At 36.5% G+C, this 18,133-nt stretch overlaps 1 protein-coding gene across 2 annotated transcripts; it reads right to left on the reverse strand.

Moving 5' to 3' along the window:
* Nucleotides 1–12,118: 12,118 nt before the first annotated feature.
* LOC127809912 (uncharacterized) lies at nucleotides 12,119–17,380 on the reverse strand. Of its 2 annotated transcripts, none has more exons than XM_052349091.1 (5): nucleotides 17,071–17,380; nucleotides 16,346–16,658; nucleotides 15,153–15,318; nucleotides 14,894–14,955; nucleotides 12,119–12,365 (listed from the first exon to the last, which is right to left on the reverse strand). In XM_052349091.1, exons 1-3 carry the CDS (start codon nucleotides 17,124–17,126, stop codon nucleotides 15,169–15,171), a joined length of 519 nt encoding a protein of 172 aa, XP_052205051.1. In that variant the 5' UTR covers nucleotides 17,127–17,380; the 3' UTR covers nucleotides 12,119–12,365; nucleotides 14,894–14,955; nucleotides 15,153–15,168. The 2 variants fall into 2 exon arrangements, with proteins under 2 accessions (XP_052205051.1, XP_052205050.1); XM_052349090.1 differs by having other exon boundaries at nucleotides 14,856–14,955.
* Nucleotides 17,381–18,133: the final 753 nt, after the last annotated feature.

Consider the following 18,133-nt stretch of genomic DNA (forward strand, 5'->3'; position numbering starts at 1 on the left):
CAAATAACACTTCCCCATTACTCGACTAATATTCCAATATTCCATAGAGACCTATATCTATACACTTACTCGATTAACTTCACAAATTAATCGAGTATCTTATAATACTTGCTGAAAATATGCAACACTGCATGGATAAACTTAAAATCCACATTTCAAGACTTCAATCCATTAACAATTTATTCACTCCTAGGAGATTTTCCTCATTCCAAGGATTTCAAATAAGATCTAAAATAAAATTCATTCAAGAACTTATCACAAAATATTGTTGCACAGGAAACAACTACTTTGTCCTCAAATACACGAATAATAAATCTATTTAGGAGAACATATATTCTCAGGACAAGTAATTTTCAAACATTCAATCATATTATCAAAATACATATTCAATAACTCCTAAATGCATCCATTTTATTTTAAAAAGACATAATTACAGCAAGTAAATAATCCAAAGAGAAGATCTTAATAAGGATTGGACACTCGATTAACTTTCATTCACTATTTGAGTGATCATAAACTAAACTACCACTGAGTTTCAACACATTAGAAATATGCTACTCATGAGCATATGAATTCTAAGCAGTACAATCAAAATACATAATCCTATAATATAATTTTTAAATTCAAGAAATGCACATACACCAAAGACATATCTCATATAACGTTTGTACACTTCATGTGTACCCAAATCAAGCAAGAAACATATTCAAGTAGGTTTCAAATTTCCCAAACATTTTCAACTAATCCTAAAACGGATTTAATCACTTGATCGATTCTATCATTACTTAAGAGAGCTCAATCAACCTATTACGCAATGCATTTATAATTTCAATCACATAAACATATTGTGCCACTCATGAGCACACCAAACATAGCCACTCACAAAGATTTTTAAAGCAGTAAATGATATTACCTCTAACCTATCGTAGGCAAACCAATCATTTGACTACCACCTCATCAAAACATCAAGATTTTCTACTTAATTATCTAAATGCAAATCATGAACGTTCAATCAAATATCAAAGTACTTGGGTATAGAAATACCTTAGTTAACAAACAATCATTTTCATCCTAATGCAAAGATCATCCAAAACGATAAGCATAACTTCACTGCATTCCAAAACATCAATCGTAGAAAACGAACAAGCTAATTCAAGAATTTTATCAATCATACACTCAGCAAAATTCGTCATCAAAACATTAGGACATAGCACTCAATAAGCAAGTTCATTTAAGACACTAGAATATAATTTAGCATGTATTTTCACAGGTACAGACGTACCTCAATTAACACCATAAGGTCATATCCAAAACAATTCATACTGATAAGCAAAAGATGATTTCATCTTCAAGGCTTGAATAATCAGCAAACAGAAATAATCAATATTTAATCGCATACATAATCAAGGAAAACGGTCAAGGTTAAAAACCATACCAACAAAGATATTTAAATTTAAAGAGATATGAGATTAGAATATTTTACCTGAAGAGATACAGCATTTTCTCCCAAGCTAAATTGTTTTAAGTCCCATGGATTGCATATAAAACCTATCTAAGATAAAGTACCCAATCATTTGAGTCCTTTAATTTTCTAACCTATTTTTTCTCATGACCCAAGGAACAATAGAAGGGCATCATTATAATATGGTTGCAATGGTTTGTTAGGATATTTTTACAAGTTGTTAGAAGCACATGGGTGCTGTTAGGAACTTAGGATGGTGTTCGGAATCAGTTAGCAGCTAGCTAAGGTCTATATAAAGGCTACTTGTAAGGGGACCATGCTTAAATTCATAATGAATTTTCTCATTTCTCTCTAAAATTCCCTTTCAATCTTTCTCACATTTCTCTCTTGTTTCTTCCTGCCCCCCCCCCCCCCCCCTCTCTCAATGTCTCTCCCTCAATTCTATATGATATATTTCCCCATTTCTGTTCAAATTCCCCTCTAAACATTCTATTCTTAATCATATACCTCTCGGATCCTTCCGATTACCAATGCAAGCCCTATTATGAACCCTATGTTCATGAAAAGTGGTATCAGAGCATCGTTCCTCGACCATTTTTGTTGCTGATTAAGGTCCGTCGAATGTCAATGGTTACTATCCGATGGAGTGGATTCACAAAATCTGAAGGTGATTTCGGAAATAGGCAGCAACAAGGTAGGTTGTGGTTTATGTAATTTTGGGTAGTTGATTCTGACAACTTTTGGCGGAATTAAGTGAACAGCGATTCAGTGAATCTGGTGAATTCAATGGAGCAGGCGAATCGTAGGAAGCTACATCATTGGAGCCAACATATCCAATAGAACTAACGACCAGTGGTCGCGATCAGATCTGGAGGTTGCTAATCTATAGTGAATGATTTCTGCGATTGACTTGGAATTTTGGACCGCTGATGCAACAAAAGTTATCAAGCTAGCCAGGTTGTAATCGAGAGAGCAAGGCAATTCTCGATTTGAAAATGAGAGGCGATCAATTATAAACTCGGAATTGAATATGCAACAGAAGCATGGTGGAATTCCAATGATTGTTAACTATCAGGGATAGTTGTGTCTTGGTGAATTCAATTAGGTGAGCTTCGCTATGATTCCGAGAAGCGTACAACGAAGCTAGTGGACCATTGAACGGTGACTGGGTAACGCGGTTTGGTCGAACGACTGGAATGGGTGACTAGAGATTATACGAACCAAGGAGCATTCGCGATTGGAGTGGGAGTCCATCAAAAGAGGTGACACAAAAAGCCAGGAAGGTCCCGACTGGAGTGAACGAATGGTGCAGAAGATTCTCTAAAGTTGGCGACATGGATAGACAGGGAAGCTTCCGACTGGTGCGTTGTTGGTGCTGCCGCTTGATAGGTTGGCGATTCTGATCCAGACAGTGAGAAGTAAATCGTGGCGACTTAGTGAAGACCAACAGTTGCCATCAAATTTTGGATATACCAGGCGAGAGCAAATCCAAGGTCGTCGACTCATTCTGCTTCATTTAATCGAGTTCAGATTGAGAAGGCTTGAGGCGACTCCATTGGTCCAATGGTCGGTGATTGGGTAGTAGCTACACCATTGGTCCTAAATTCACTTTTAGCGAGAAGAAACGTGTGAAGACCGGTGGTGATTGGGTGAGGAGGAGGAATCGGTTGGGAGGTGATCGTTGAATCTGCAACGATCCCAGGTAGAGCAAATTCTGGCCATCCAGGTGAATTGAAGAAGCGACCGCGGAGCAGGTGGTCTTCCGACCATTGGACAGTGGTTGGGGCTAGTGGATGGTGATTGGGTGGGTTGAGACCGTTGCAAATTTGGATTGTTGGCAGATAGGTTGAGCTACCAATCTAATTTTAAGGGATATTGTTGGCTGACGTGATTAACTCCACAAGTGATTTTGGCGATTCAGTGCAGTTGAATCATCAGTCAATTGAGTTCTTGGAAGATTATAGCAAGGTCAACAATTCACTGCTGATTTAATTGAGTCGTTGTTGCTCGAAGTGGTGATTTATGAAGATGATTTACGAGGGTGAACGGTGGCTACTGTGAAGTAGAGACCTAAGGGAAGTAAACTTAGAGGCTGATTCCGTTTGAGGAGTGGATTCTTCCAATTATCCAGCTCGATGTTGGTTGGCGCTTGAGGCTGTGAGTAAAGGGAACAAGAGGCGGTCGAGTATCGGGAGAGTTCTTCCAGCACCAGGGTTCTTCTCCTCTTTGATTCTCTTCTTCTAGTGGCAGTTAGGGAGTTTAAGGAATGGTTTCAAGGTAAGAAATTCATCATCTAGCTCATTCTCTAATCTAGAACTCTGTTTTTCCTCTGTTATGGTGGCTAAAAAGAGATAAAAATCTCTATGTATGGTAGCCTATAAGTGGTGTTGAAGGTAAAGAAAGATTAAGGATTGTCAAAGAGGGAAATTAAGAAAAGTTCTACTCCTCCCCCCTTCTACCTTTGACCATTTGGTTTTGGGGGCAAACTCCTAAGTTTTTCAAAAAAAAACCTTTATTGGAGTTATGTGGAATTGTTTGTAACTCTCTCTCTTCTCTTGCTTGATCTTGTCGGTCTCTCTTGAGTTTCAAAATATGTTTTGTTTCAACCTATAATCCTCAAAGGAATGATGTATTTTGGTTAGGTTTCGAGCTATGTAAGGTTTGGTTGATTTTGGGAACCATTTTGTTTGTTCGTTTTCATTCTAGGTCTCAGGAGTCGACTTTTGAAAGTGGAAGTCGATTCTGTACGTTAAGCTCTCGGCTGGATCGACTATAGTGATGAAAAAATCCACTTTTCCTTCCAAAAGTCAACTTCCCAATTTTAAAAGTTGACTTTCCATTTCAGACTGTGCATGCTCTACTATTTTGGGCATATCTTTTAGTGTAAAAATCAGATTCAAGATCTGTTTGTTGCGTTGTAAACTAGACTCGATCAATTTCGATTTGGTACTAAATTTGGATTATTTGGTTGAGTTTTAAGATATTTCTTCTTAGTTCCAAAACACATCTAGATGTGTTTAAAAATCTTTTCACTCCTTCATGAAACATGTTGTCCTTATTCTTGTGAATACCCCATGCATTTCAATCATGATTATGTGAGTATAATTGGCTTGTGCATATCATTACAAGAGGTCTTATGCATGGGTTTTGTGTGCAGTACGATATATTTGTTATGCATGACACGGTTTTGGAAATTACAAGTGATACTTAAAGCGCACTACGGGCGGGATCCGCTGAGATATCCCTTACGGTAATAAACGGAAAGCTTGAGTGAGCTATAAAGCCAAACTCCTGTCAAGCTCGAGTGGGCCATAAGACCGGAATCATGTGGGACCTAGATCCCGTATTATGATTATGCTATAGTGGTATTATGGGAATTTGCATCTTATTTTTAATTCATGAACATTGTGGCGTAACTTCGCCTCTTTATATATGCATGAGCGGGGATGTTGTCATCATTTATGGTTGGATCATGTTACTCTTATTGTCATTTTATTTTGTATTACTTGCTAGACTTTGTATCTCACTTGTGTTTGCATAATTCTAAGTAAGGCTAAGACTACGGTTGATGGTGAGCCTAGCAATATGGGGTCCAGTGTCTAGAGGCGTACAAAGCTGTCCCAAACAAAAGATCTTTGGGAGTTTTGTCATGGTATCTGGTTCTGTGGATGTATTGCCTTTATGGGCCCTATTTTATCTTCTTTTGTAAACCTTCGGGTATATGGCCAATTATATGTGACGGTACGATATCTAGTTTGGTGTATATAGTCTTACTATAATTATTAACTGTTGTGATGACTCTTGTAACTCCAGCAGGTGTCATATCTTCTTGGCACTTCTCCTTTAGAAACCCCGGCCGAGACAACAAGGGAGAAGTGTCAAGAATAGATGGTACCTACTGGAGTTACAAGAGAATGCATCACAATAATTAATAATTACAGCAAGACTATATACACAAGACTAGACATCGTACCGTCACATATAACGGGCCATATACCCAAAGTTTTACAAAAGAAGATAAAACAGAGCCCATAAAGGTCCATAGACCCAGACACCATGACAAAATTCCAAAAGATCTTTTGTCTGAGACAGCTCTGTACACATTTAAACACTGGATCCCACATTGCTAGCCTTACCATCAATCATAATCTTGCCCTTACTTGGAATGATACAAACAAAGGGAGCTACAAAGCCCAACAAGTAATATAAATTAAAATGATAACAAGAGTTACAGGGTCGAACCATAACTGATGACAACACCCTCTCTCATGCATACATAAAGAGGTGGAGTCAAGCCACCATGTCCATGAATGAAAAATAAGATGCAAGTTCTCATAATACAACTATAGGATAATCATAATATGGGATCTAGATCCCACACGAGTCTGGCCTTATAGCCCACCGAGCTTGACATGAGTCTGACTTTATAACCCACTCGAGTTTTCAGTTTATCACCGTAGTGAATATCTCAGCGGACCCTATCCGCAGTGCGCATTAAGTATCAGATTTAATTCCCAAAATTGTGTCATCGTACTCCACACAAAACTCATGTATAAGACCTCTTCTAACGACATGCATAAGCTAATTATACTCACATAATCATGATTAAAATGCATAGGGTATACACGAAAATATGGACAACATGTTTCGTGAAAGAGAAAATATTTTCAAGCACATCTAGACATGTTTTGGGACTAAGAAGAAATCACTCAAAACTCGGCCAAATAATTCAAATTCGGTACCAAATCGAAGTTTATCAAGTCTAGTTTACAACGCAACAAACAGATCTTGAATCCGATTTTTTCACTAAAAGTTATGCTCAAAACAGTAGAGCATGCGCGGTCTAAAACAGGAAGTCGACTTTTAAAATTGGGACGTCGACTTCCGGGAAGTCGACTTTTAGAATTAGAAATGCGACTTTTGGAAGAAAAAGTCGACTTCTTCATCACTTTAGTCAATCCAACCGAGAGCTTAACATACAGAGTCGGCTTCCACTCGCAAAAGAAAAGAGAGATTTACAAACAATTCCATATAACTCCCAATAAAGGCTTTTTTGAAAAACTTGGGATTTTACACCCAAAACCAAAGGATCAAAGGAAAAAAAAAAGAGTAAAACTTGTCTTAGCTTTGCTCTTTGACAATCTTTGGTCTTTCTTTACCTTTAACACCACTTGTAGGCTGCTATACATAGAGATAGGGTTATAGGCTAGGGAAAACCGAGGGAAAATAGGGTTATAGGCTAGGGAATGAGCTAGATGATGAATTTCTTACCTTGAAACCCTTCCTTGAACTCCCTAGCTGCCACTAGAAGAAGAAAACCAAAGAGGAGAAGAACCCTAGTGTTGGAAGAACTCTCCCGATACTCCACCGCCTTAAAATGACTCTCTCTCCAACTTTGGTCCCTTTTATACTTTCTTCACATTGATTTAATTTTTATTCCCCAAATTTTTAGCCCCTTCAAGCCTTTTTAATTTCCTCATTTACATTTCATTTATTTACATTTCATAAGCATTTACCTTAAATTTAAGTCACTTCACTATTTTGACCTGCTCTTTCTCTTTACCTTGTAAACACTTACTTAATCTTTCAAGACATCTTGCGCATAACAAAATAATTCTCTAAATTAATTTCCCACATGTTAAGAAATTCCTTGGCCAAGGGAATATTCATCTTCTTTGGACAAAATAATTTTCTATGACCATGGCGCTTACAGAATTTACATTTAGAATCAAATTTTAGTTTGGATTTAGGTTTTGATAGTTTTCCAAAATTCTTGTGTTGTGTTTCCATATTGTACTTGTTGGTTTCACCATGTCAACTAAGTGATGGAACACAACTATATCAATTATCTTCATTCACCACCATCTCATGAAACTTCTCCATATGAAGATGGTGTTGAAACTTCATTTCATCATTACTCCGCCAGGGGATATTATCCACTGCCGGTCCCAAACCCGAATAAAAGAGGAGCGTTGCGTTAGGTAGCCGACAGCCAGCGTAAAACCTAGTCGGATCCAAATATGAATTCTAGACAAACTATCTGTTGGGATGTAACCCACATAGAAGTCTAGAATTCATATAACCAACCCCACATAATGGGATAATGGCTGGATATATTGTTGTTAGTTTTCCAAAATTCTTATGGTCTTTCTCAACATAGCCCAAACCAGTTCTATCATAGTATCTCCTTTTTGAGATTCTAAGATATTATCTAGTATTTTGCTACCTCCAAAATTTTTTGATAAAACTAACTTAGAATCTTTAACTCATTTTAGACAATTTGTTTCGATTAGTAAGGGTTGAATTTTGAGATTGAAAATTTTTATTTTGTTCAATAAGAGCTGCATTTTCAGATTTTGGATTTTTTGTTTGATCCTTAAGAGAAGATTTTTCTCTTTTAATATTCTGATTTTCTTTGCAGCCCTTTCTAGATTAGCTATAAGTTTTTCACAAATATTTGAAAGATTAATCTTGTGAGAAGTCAGAGGTAAAACCGCAACCTGAAAAGCCAGCTTAACGGGTGGAGGGATCCTCATCGTTATATATAGCCTAGGTCTCCCTTGCTGAGGCGATGTGGGATTCATACTCCCCCCCCCCCCCCCACGCCGAACCTTCTCCAGTAACTAATACATGTGCAAGTGATTAGGCAGGGTACTGGTCCATAACCACGACCGAGGGTAGTCCCCCAGTCAAAGGTAGGCTCTGATACCATGTGAGAAGTCAGAGGTAGAACTCCAACCTGAAAAGAAAGCTTAACAGGAGAATGGATCCTCCTCCTTATATATAGCCCATGTCTTCCTTGCTGAGGCGATGTGAGATTCTCACAAATCCTATCATCATCATCGCTATCATTTGAATCAGAATTAAAACTAGATGGGGAAGAGTCGCTTACCTCAGAATCTTGCTCAACCATAAAACAATAATTGTCCATTTGATTTTCACTTGAGGAGGAGCCTTTATCACTCCATGTGACGGCTGCTTTCTTTTTCTTCATATACTTTCTTTTTGAGTTGGCACATATGTTCCTATTAACATTCCTAGAAGATTTTCTACTACATTGTCATGCATTACAGTATGGGCGCGACATCAACAGTTTATTGGCAGATTTGAACTGTTTTCGTAGTCATTTCCTTTATGTTATGTTATTATGTTTTATTTACTTTATGCTTTGGTATTAGTTTATTTATTATAGCTGCAAAAGGAATAGGATATTTTAAGGGGGGAGGTCCATGTGTAAAGGGGCCTCATGGAAAAAGACAAATGAGTTAGTTATTAGGGATGTGATCTGCTATGGCAGCACCCCTGCTAGCAAGTTATATATCCCTATACTCAGATTGTAACTGCGTGAAGAATAACAAGAACAGAATTCTATCCTTTCTCTACCAACTATTCTCTCTATCTCTTATTCCTTTCCTCCTAATCCCTCTCTCACTATCTCTTTTATCGGTGTTGTCTCTTTCTAAGATCCCTATCTGATCTCACTGATATATTGGATTAGAGGGCGGATTCATTGTCACATTTGTGTTTGTGACAAACTGGTATCAGAGCACCGGTATCTGGCATACTAGTAGAAGCAAGGATGGTGGACGGAAATCGTATGAGGAATTTTGAAACGCAACTACAACAGGTTAGCCCGACGATGACCGAGCTCCAGAATAGGATGGGCCACATGGAGGCTAGAGAAGCCCAGAACCGAGAGGCCATCCGAGCTATGGATAGCAGGATGGAAGGGGCCCCGGAAGGAATGGGGCAGAGGTTGGAAGGTATGGAGCAGAGGCTGGATGGATCAATGGCTAGATTGTGGGATGGCGTGCAACAATTTATGATAATATTCACACGACAAAAGCAGGTAAGAATGGTTGAAAACCTTCCCCCTAGAGATAGAAATGAGCATATATTGCATAGAAATGAAGGGAATATGGGTCGTGCTAATGCCGAAAAAGAGGCTGACCCAAAAGAAACATTAGAAGGAGTTATGGGTAACGATAGGAATTGTACGCCTAATGGGCAGCACCAGGGTTTCACCATGCCCCCGATGGAGATTCCTATCTTTGAAGGGGTCAACCCCCGGTGGTGGATCAGAAAATGTGAGAGGGTCTTTAAGTGGAACAATGTACCAATGAGGCAGTAAGTGTTTGCAAGAATTGGCAGCCATCACCATGATAGTACCGAAGTGGTGTAAGGAAGTGGTGGATAGTTATGAAGGGGATGAACGGATGCAAGAACTCATACAAGGGCTGGCTGTGGGATCACAAGGAACGAGTGGTTATACTCTAAGGGAAGGAATACTGCGACTGCATGGCAGGATGGTCATTGGCAGCAAGAGGGACCTTTGGAAAAAAATATTACAGTCACTGCATGAATCTCCCTTTAGGGGGGCATTCAGGGGTCCAAAACACTTATTTAAGGGTGAAACAACTATTTCATTGGCCAAGATTGAAGACTAATGTGAAGGAATTCGTCTTATCTTGCGATACTTGTAAGAGGTACAAGTATGAGAAGGTTGCTTACCCCAGATTGCTCCAGCCCCTTCCAGTACTATACCAAGCGTGGACTAGTGTTTCCATGGATTTCATTGAGGGGTTGCCTAACTCTGAAGGGAAGGATAGTATGCTAGTTGTGGTGGATAGGTTCACTAAATTTACACACTTTATAGGCTTGGCTCATCCCTATACAGCCCAAGAGGTGGCCAGAGCTTTCATGGACAGAATAGTGGCTTTGTACGGGGTGCCGAGGGTTATTATATCGGACGGGGATAGGATATTCACCAGCACCTTTTGGCAAGAATTGATGAGGTCTATTTGAACATAACACTCAATGAGCAAGTAAGTTCATTTAAGACACTAGAATATAATTTAGCATGTATTTTCACAGGTACAGACGTACCTCAATTAACACCATAAGGTCATATCCAAAATAATTCATACTAAAGAGCAAAAAATGATTTCATCTTCAAGGCTTTAATAATCAGCAAACATAAATAATCAATATTTAATCGCATACGTAATCAAGGCAAACAGTCAAGGTTGAAAACCAATTCAACAAAGACATTTAAATTTAAAGAGATATGAGATTATAATATATTACCTGGGAGATACATCATTTTCTCCCAAAGCTGAATTGTTTAACTCCCATGGATTGCATATAAAACCTATCTAAGATAAAGTACCCAATCATTTGAGTCCTTGAATTTTCTAACCTATTTTTCTACCAAAGACTTATTCTTAACTACCCAAATCATTTTTGGGGCTGCCTTGAGCTCATCCTTGGGAACTCATACCTTCTTTATTCTAAATACTCATCTTCTTTAGACAACATAATTCTCTATGACCATGGCACTTATAGAATTTACATTTAGAATCAAATTTTAGTTTGGATTTAGGTTTTGATAGTTTTCCAAAATTTGTATGGTCTTTCTCAACATAGCTCAAACCAGTTCTATCATAGTATCTCCTCCTTGAAATTCTAAGATATTATCTAATATATTGCTACTTGCAAAAAATTTTGATAAATCTAACTTAGAATCTTTTAACTCATTTCCAAGCAATTTGTTTCGATTAGTAAGGGTTGAATTTTGAGATTGAAAATTTTCATTTTGTTCAATAAGAGCTGCATTTTCATATTCTAGATTTTTTGTTTGATCTTTAAGAGAAGTTTTTTTCTTTTTTAACATTCTGATTTTCTTTGCAGCTCTTTCTACATCAACTATACAATTTTCACAAATATATTAATCATATCATCATCATCGCTATCATTTGAATTTGAATTAAAACTAGATGAGGAAGAGTCACTTACCTCAGAAATATGCCATCCAGTTTATGCAGCTGATGTTTCACGGCCAAGCAAGTGATTAGTAGATATGCCATCATGATGTCCCCACCCACCTCCCCCCACACACTTGCCTAACCTGGAAAAAGACCAAAAGAAAAATATAATCTTTACCTTAAAATAATTTTCTACAAAATTGGAGTCGTGTAGAGGTGAACGATGCCAATCAGAAGGCCCAACAACTGTTGGACATGTTGATCTTTTAGTTATATAGCTGCTAACTAAAACAAAAGGTTGAGAAGGGCTAACTTGGATCATGAATTTCACCTGTGTTCCTAGCAATTGTACAAACATCACTTCCTTCATCAATTTACAGTTGTTCAACCATTGCATAAATAATTAAAATTGATTATCAGTCAAATAAATTAAATAGGATTGATTTAAGTAAATTTAAAATACCCTAATGATAAATTAATCTTGGTTTTTTTTGTTATTCTTTGATATGTTGAAATTAAATTAATTAGTTCTATTTTATTTAGGTTTAGTTTGATCATAACTTTTTCTAAATAGTTTAAATAATAATAGGGTCAATCAATTTTGGTAATCAATATATAATCTCCATGGGAATGATATTTGATTTATTTGTTTATTACTTTAGCGATTTCGTATACTTGCGAATTTGTCCATCAAGTTTTTGGCGTCGTTACTGCGGATTGACATTATTAATATTCATACCAATTAACTCAATTGTTAATTTAACCCTTTTTTTTTTCTTTTTCTATTTCGTTTCTGGTTATTAGTCACTCCTTCAATTTAATTGCATTTATGATGTGAACAGTCAGTTTCAACCCAGCAACAAGAAAACAAGAATCTGATCCTCTAAGAAGAAACAAAAGTAATGCAAAGGTATTCTTCATATTCATAGTGGACCATCCGAGTTCAGATGCACAAACTTGAAAACTAACTTAAGACCACAAACCAACAACTTTCATAACTTAGCTAGTAGAGGTCAGAAATCTTACAATCTTAGCAATAACAACGTCAGTATCATTTTGAAATGAAGCAGCAACTTCATCCAAGATTGGAGCCAGCTTTTTCCAGTGATCGCACCAGGGTGCATAAAATTCCAACAGAACTGTGTCAAAAAACACAAACTTGACATCAGTATGAATAAATGCTAGGCATTCTGAATTCTCAACCAATCACATCCAACATCCAAATCAGTATTCATTAATTCATCGCACAGAAATCTGTATGTCTGATAGAGGAGAAGAGAGAATGTTTCTTTTTCCCTCAGCAACACTGAGCCTTTATCTCATTAGGTGTGATCAACTACAATACAAATTCTAATTCACCAATCATTTCTATCCATAATCATATATATTGTAAGGCCATTATATCCCACGTTATGCCTAAAGCTAAAAGCTTCCCATTGAGTTTTTCTCGTCTTTCTCTCTCTCTCTTTTACTACAAACTTATTTCATTCCATCAGTCCTCAGATGCATCCATTTGTGCTTTAAGGCATTACTCTTTATCATAATTAGTCCTAAGCTTTGAGGAGAAAAAGCTTGTCTCTACAATCTATATTAAAATATCCTACAGTTTTTATTTTGGTGGTTTGCAATTTAATGTAACCCTTGTTCATCTAAGCTTAGATCTCAACCTGAAGAAAAGAAAACCTCCTTAGAAAATTTGGTCACAACCCTTACCAAAGCTACCACAGATTTTATGACAGATATAAAGACAAACTTACAGAATCAACAATTAATTTTGTAAAATCAATAGGCTACCATAAAAAATTCATAGATTCAAATGGGATAATTGGCTATTATGGCGTCTAATAAATCTCAAGGTACATGTCCTAGTAAGAATGAGACAAATCTTGAAAATCATGTAAAGGCAATTACCTTGAGGAATGGAAGACAATTGGAAGGGAAGCCACAAAATGGAGATGAGAAAGATGAGAGGAAATCCAAATCAAGTCCTAGTTCCTTAAAAAGCAGCTACTCGTGAATGAAGAAAAGAAACAAAAGGAAAAAAAGCTAGAGCTAGTCAAATTTTATGTTCCTCCTGTGTCTTTTCTACAGTGTTTGTGTAAGTATAAATAAGATAAGAATTTTCTTAAATTTCTTGATATTTTTAAAAAACTTCACATTAATATTCCTTTTGCGAAGTTGAGTTTATTTTTGATTTGTTGATGTGCAAGAAATATAAACACCAACAAAATTTTAACAACACTTAAAAAAAATAAATTTCAACAAAATATATATATGATTAATTAAATATATCATAAAATAAAACACAGACTATCCTAACTCGTCTGAATTTCTTGATACAATTGCATCAAGTTCATTTTTTGTTATTTTATATTAAGAAGTTAAGAGTATGAAAAATCATAACAAAACTCATACTCATCTATCAAATGTTATAATATTTAAGTATTCGATTATCATAGTGATTTTTACTAGTTTGAAACATAAAATATCTAATTGAAAGATCACCGAAGATGTGGGTGAATTCTAATTTGGAAAGATACTTTCCATAACATAAAATGAGTTTCAGCAGATTGATATAAATTTATATACATTAAAACATTTTTCATAAAGATTGATCCATCCATATTTCAAACATAGAATATATATATTGTATAGATGAGAGGCAGCATTTGGAGATAAGAATATGATGTTAAGTGATATAAGCATTACTCAAAGTTTAAGAGTAATGTTTTTATATTTCATATATGATGTTTAAGTATCAAACATCAAGATTTTTTAGTAAATGATCATATACTCAAGGGATGGTTATTGAGTTTTCATCCAATTATTATCTTAAATTTCTTATTTGATATTTGAGTATCAAATTTTTATGGTTCTCAATGTTCTATGTAAGAACACTTAAGAACTTATATTGATGAATGTGTGTTGCTTGATAAGTAAAATCATTCAAGTATGTAAGAAATAATGGAGCGTGAGGCTGCTCTTCTTCATCCCTCCATTCCAATGCCTACTAAAATCAATCTTCTATAATGATGATGTGCTGTCAATATGAAAAATAATAATATCATTATCCAGTTTCGTCCAATGAAAATGAGTTAAAAGCAGCAGCACTATTCTAGCTTCTTGGTGGCTGTGATAATATAAACGGAAGACTACAAATTTGAGTTATGAACAGAGCCTTTTTCAAAACATTGGTTATCTATATAACCAACCAACCACCATTTGGTTAAAAGCTTAATGTCATAGTAGCTTGCTTTATCAACTAAATTAAATCTTGGCTAGATTTTGTCACCATAGATGACCCATATTGGAGGAGTTGACAAGCGTTTCCTTGGGGAACAAGACAATATGAGATAAACAAATCTTAAGATGACAAAGCAATCCCACTAAACCATGTCCCAGAAAGACTCCCAATCCCTATCCTGGAAGTAACCTATTGTTTTAAGCAGTCTCCTTGCATAAGCATATATATATGTAGGCATAGATAGAGACACATGAAAGTCTAGTATTGATTGATTTATCTAGCCAAACCTGCCTAGTGAGATTAAAGCTTAGGATTATTGTTGTGTTTTTGAGTATGTATATCCATGTACGTACATATCAATAGTCAAACAAACAAGCAAGTTTACCTGTACAAAACAGAATCAACATGGTTGTCACAGCATACACAACAAGTTCCCTTCTGAACATGAACCCATCTGGATCCATCCTCTGATGTCTCCGCCATCCCTGCAGCGTATTGAAATTTCTTCAACACAGGTTCTGGTATAAATAGAAGGTGAAACAAAAGCAATACTTGCTATTTGATTATTTAAACTGAAAGCACAATTCAGAAATCGTCACGGCTGCAAGGTTCTAATTTTCAGTTGATAAAGTGGTACTGAAGAAAAAGTGAAAGAGCTATAAAGTTAGAAGGGCATACAGACCCTGTCCACCAGTTGATCAATTCAGAGCTGCAGAGACCTCCTGTCCTACACAGCGTTGCAACTCCAGTTGCATGTCCATGCAGGCCTCTAACATCCTCTGCATGTGGTTCATGCCCTGCTGAAGCCTTGCCATATCCACTCTCAGATCATTAATCATCTCCCACTCCTGCTCCAGTCAGCATCCCCACATTTAGTTCAAGACCGGCGAAGGGCAGATGCATAAACAAAACACTACAAACAAGTATAGGTTTCACCAGAATCGGAAAATTAAAACTACAACAAGACTTCCAGAGTCATTCAATCCAATAAAGAATTCAGAAGACAAATTTAATCTTTCTTAAGATGAAAAATGATCGAGATTGTCCTGAATTCCCAGATTTCTAAAAGTAAACCCAATCAATTAACCATGGTTAGCAAGGGTGGTTGCATTCTGCTCCTAATCAAAACAAACGTGGCTTACTCCCCACCCACCTATTGATGCCACACCTCCCCTCCCCTCCCCACCCCACCCCATGGTTAAAAAAATAAAAAGAAGACAACAAATAATTATCAGATTCCTAACGTGGATATTACAGTAGATAAATGTGTATAATAGATTATATGAATCAAATCATGACAAATATAATAAAACACTTGCATCCACAAGTGATTAAAAAAAGACAATGGAGATAACCAATTGGTGGAGCCAGGATTTTTTAACTTGGGGGGCTTCAAAAAAAAAAAATTTTCAATAGTAAGTTTCATCAAAAAAATTTTTTTTTTCAACTGCAGCAAAGAAGGAAAAATTTAAAATTTTAATTGAATCTGGGTAAGAAAAGAAGAAGAACAGGGGAGCTGGGCTGGGGGTTGGGGGGGGCTGTAATAAAAAAATATTATTTTTTAACTATCAAAATCTACTTTTTAAAAAAATTGGGGGGGGCTTCAGCCCCCCCTGCCCACCCCCTGCCTCCGCCAGTTTGGATGGAATGTCCAAATATGCACTCTCACACTAAAATTAACATACAAAGGAAACGGGCATTGAGATACGTTAAAGGAAGTGCAGATTATGGTATTTGGTATAGTTCAACAGAAAATGGAGCGTCTATATACTACTAGGCACTAATTAATGAGAGGACGCCTATTTTAGAGAAGAGGACTATATTTTCTTTTCAAGCTTTTACCACCGAAGTGCTAATAGATAAAAGAAGACTCACAAGATCTGAGCGGCGCATGCTCTGTCGAGACCAACTAGAATGATGTAAAGCCTGATGCCAAAGAGGCTGTGGAGGGGGCACCGGAGGGGATGGTAGTGCCAATGAAGGTCTGCCCATGTCATCATTCTGATCCCCATTCTGTTTATCCCTCTGTTCCTCCCGATCCTGCTCAGGTGAAGCAGGAGTTGGAGTGGGTACGTTCCTGTGCAGATCCCAGTCGATTGGAGCTTGGGCTTGCCTTTCCACATACGACTGTAGTAATTGGTCCAAACTTTCACGGAACCCACTCCGAAGAAGATTAGAGACACTTCTCCTACAAGGAATAGAGAATCCAGTTAAGAAGACAGATGAAAGAGCATAACAAAATGGAGCCATTGACAATGGGTACTTCTTTTTGTGTGGATACAGATTCTGATAAGAAAACGAAGGATAAAATTATTTAATTTCAAATTGCAAATGACATACAACCTACACCAGCAACAAACCAGAACAACATACACATTTCCTCTCACACTCGGACCTAATCTTTTGGCATCAAACTCGTAGTTCATGCTCTGACATATCTAAAGTAAAAGCTTTGTTTCTAATAAAATGTATTGAAATGCATCTATTTCCGCATCGGATGCGAATTCGACCCGACGATCGAATCGCCAAACCCTAGTTCTTACAGCTCGAAGATCGACGTTGCAATCAAGTACAGAGAGAGAGAGAGAGAGAGAGAGGACCTGGCGAAATCGGCGAGAATCTGGAACCCCAACGCAATCCCCAGGGTCTTCTTCATCTTCTTGCCGTTACTTGAAGATAGCTGGCAGAGTTGGCAGAGTCAATTTGAAAAAAATGGGATCGAGAGGAGAGGAGAGGAGCGGAGAGGAGATCCTCTGAGGATTTTCAACCGTTAGAGAGAGGAATAAAGCGGCAACTGGTGGGATCGAGAGGAGAGGAGATCCTCGGAGGATTTTCAACCGTTAGAGAGAAGAATGAAGCGGCAACTGGTGGGATCGAGAGCAGAGGAGAGGAGAGGAGCGGAGAGGAGGATTTTCTCCCATGTTATTATTTTTTAAATTAATATAAAATAAAATATTATTTATATATATATATATTACTCTTTATATTATGAAATTTTGGATCATTTTGAGTTTTTATAAACATGATGACACAATTATAATTTATTAGATTAGGGATTCAACTATTTTATACTAATTACTTAACTCAAATACATCAATTTTTTATTTTAGTAATTATATGCTTTGAGTGATGGTAATTATATTTCTTTTTTTTTATTTTACATAGTTATAATATATATTCTATTAATTTTTGTAAGTCTAAAATTATATTTTTTTATTTTTAAATAGTCAAATGGTGGATTCCAATGACAAAAATTTACTATCAAATTAGCATTGACTCAACCATCGAAATTGACTATCACATACTCGAAAATTAAAAATTAATTAAGGATTTAACTATTTTATATGACTATGGTAACACAGTTATGTGATTTTTGGTCTCATGGTAATTAATTTATTTGATTAAAAATTTAATTATTTTATATTAATTACTTGACTCCAATACATCAACTGATGATATTAATAATTACATGTTTTGAATGATCTTAAGAGAAGTTAATTATATATATATTTTTTATTTTACCTAGTTATAATATTTACTCCATTAATTTTAATATATATAACTATTGTTGTATCTCTTACTCCGGGATAGTTCTCCCAAAGAAGGCAATTATTACATGAGGGTTCTTCCGAAATGATCTCCCAACAATTTTTTTAGGACTGA

The sequence above is a fragment of the Diospyros lotus genome, chromosome 9, assembly GCF_014633365.1.
Source record: "Diospyros lotus cultivar Yz01 chromosome 9, ASM1463336v1, whole genome shotgun sequence".
Lineage (NCBI taxonomy): Eukaryota > Viridiplantae > Streptophyta > Magnoliopsida > Ericales > Ebenaceae > Diospyros > Diospyros lotus.

What these genes read in the sequence shown, in the direction of transcription:
- LOC127809912 (XM_052349091.1), bottom strand. Translation starts at nt 17,126, where the DNA reads ATGAAGAAGACCCTGGGGATTGCGTTGGGGTTCCAGATTCTCGCCGAT. An exon ending in ATTCTCGCCGATTTCGCCAG is followed by an intron (nt 16,659 to 17,070) that starts GTCCTCTCTCTC and finishes TATTCCTTGTAG; the next exon opens with GAGAAGTGTCTCTAATCTTC. An exon ending in GCATGCGCCGCTCAGATCTT is followed by an intron (nt 15,319 to 16,345) that starts GTGAGTCTTCTT and finishes TGACTGGAGCAG; the next exon opens with GAGTGGGAGATGATTAATGA.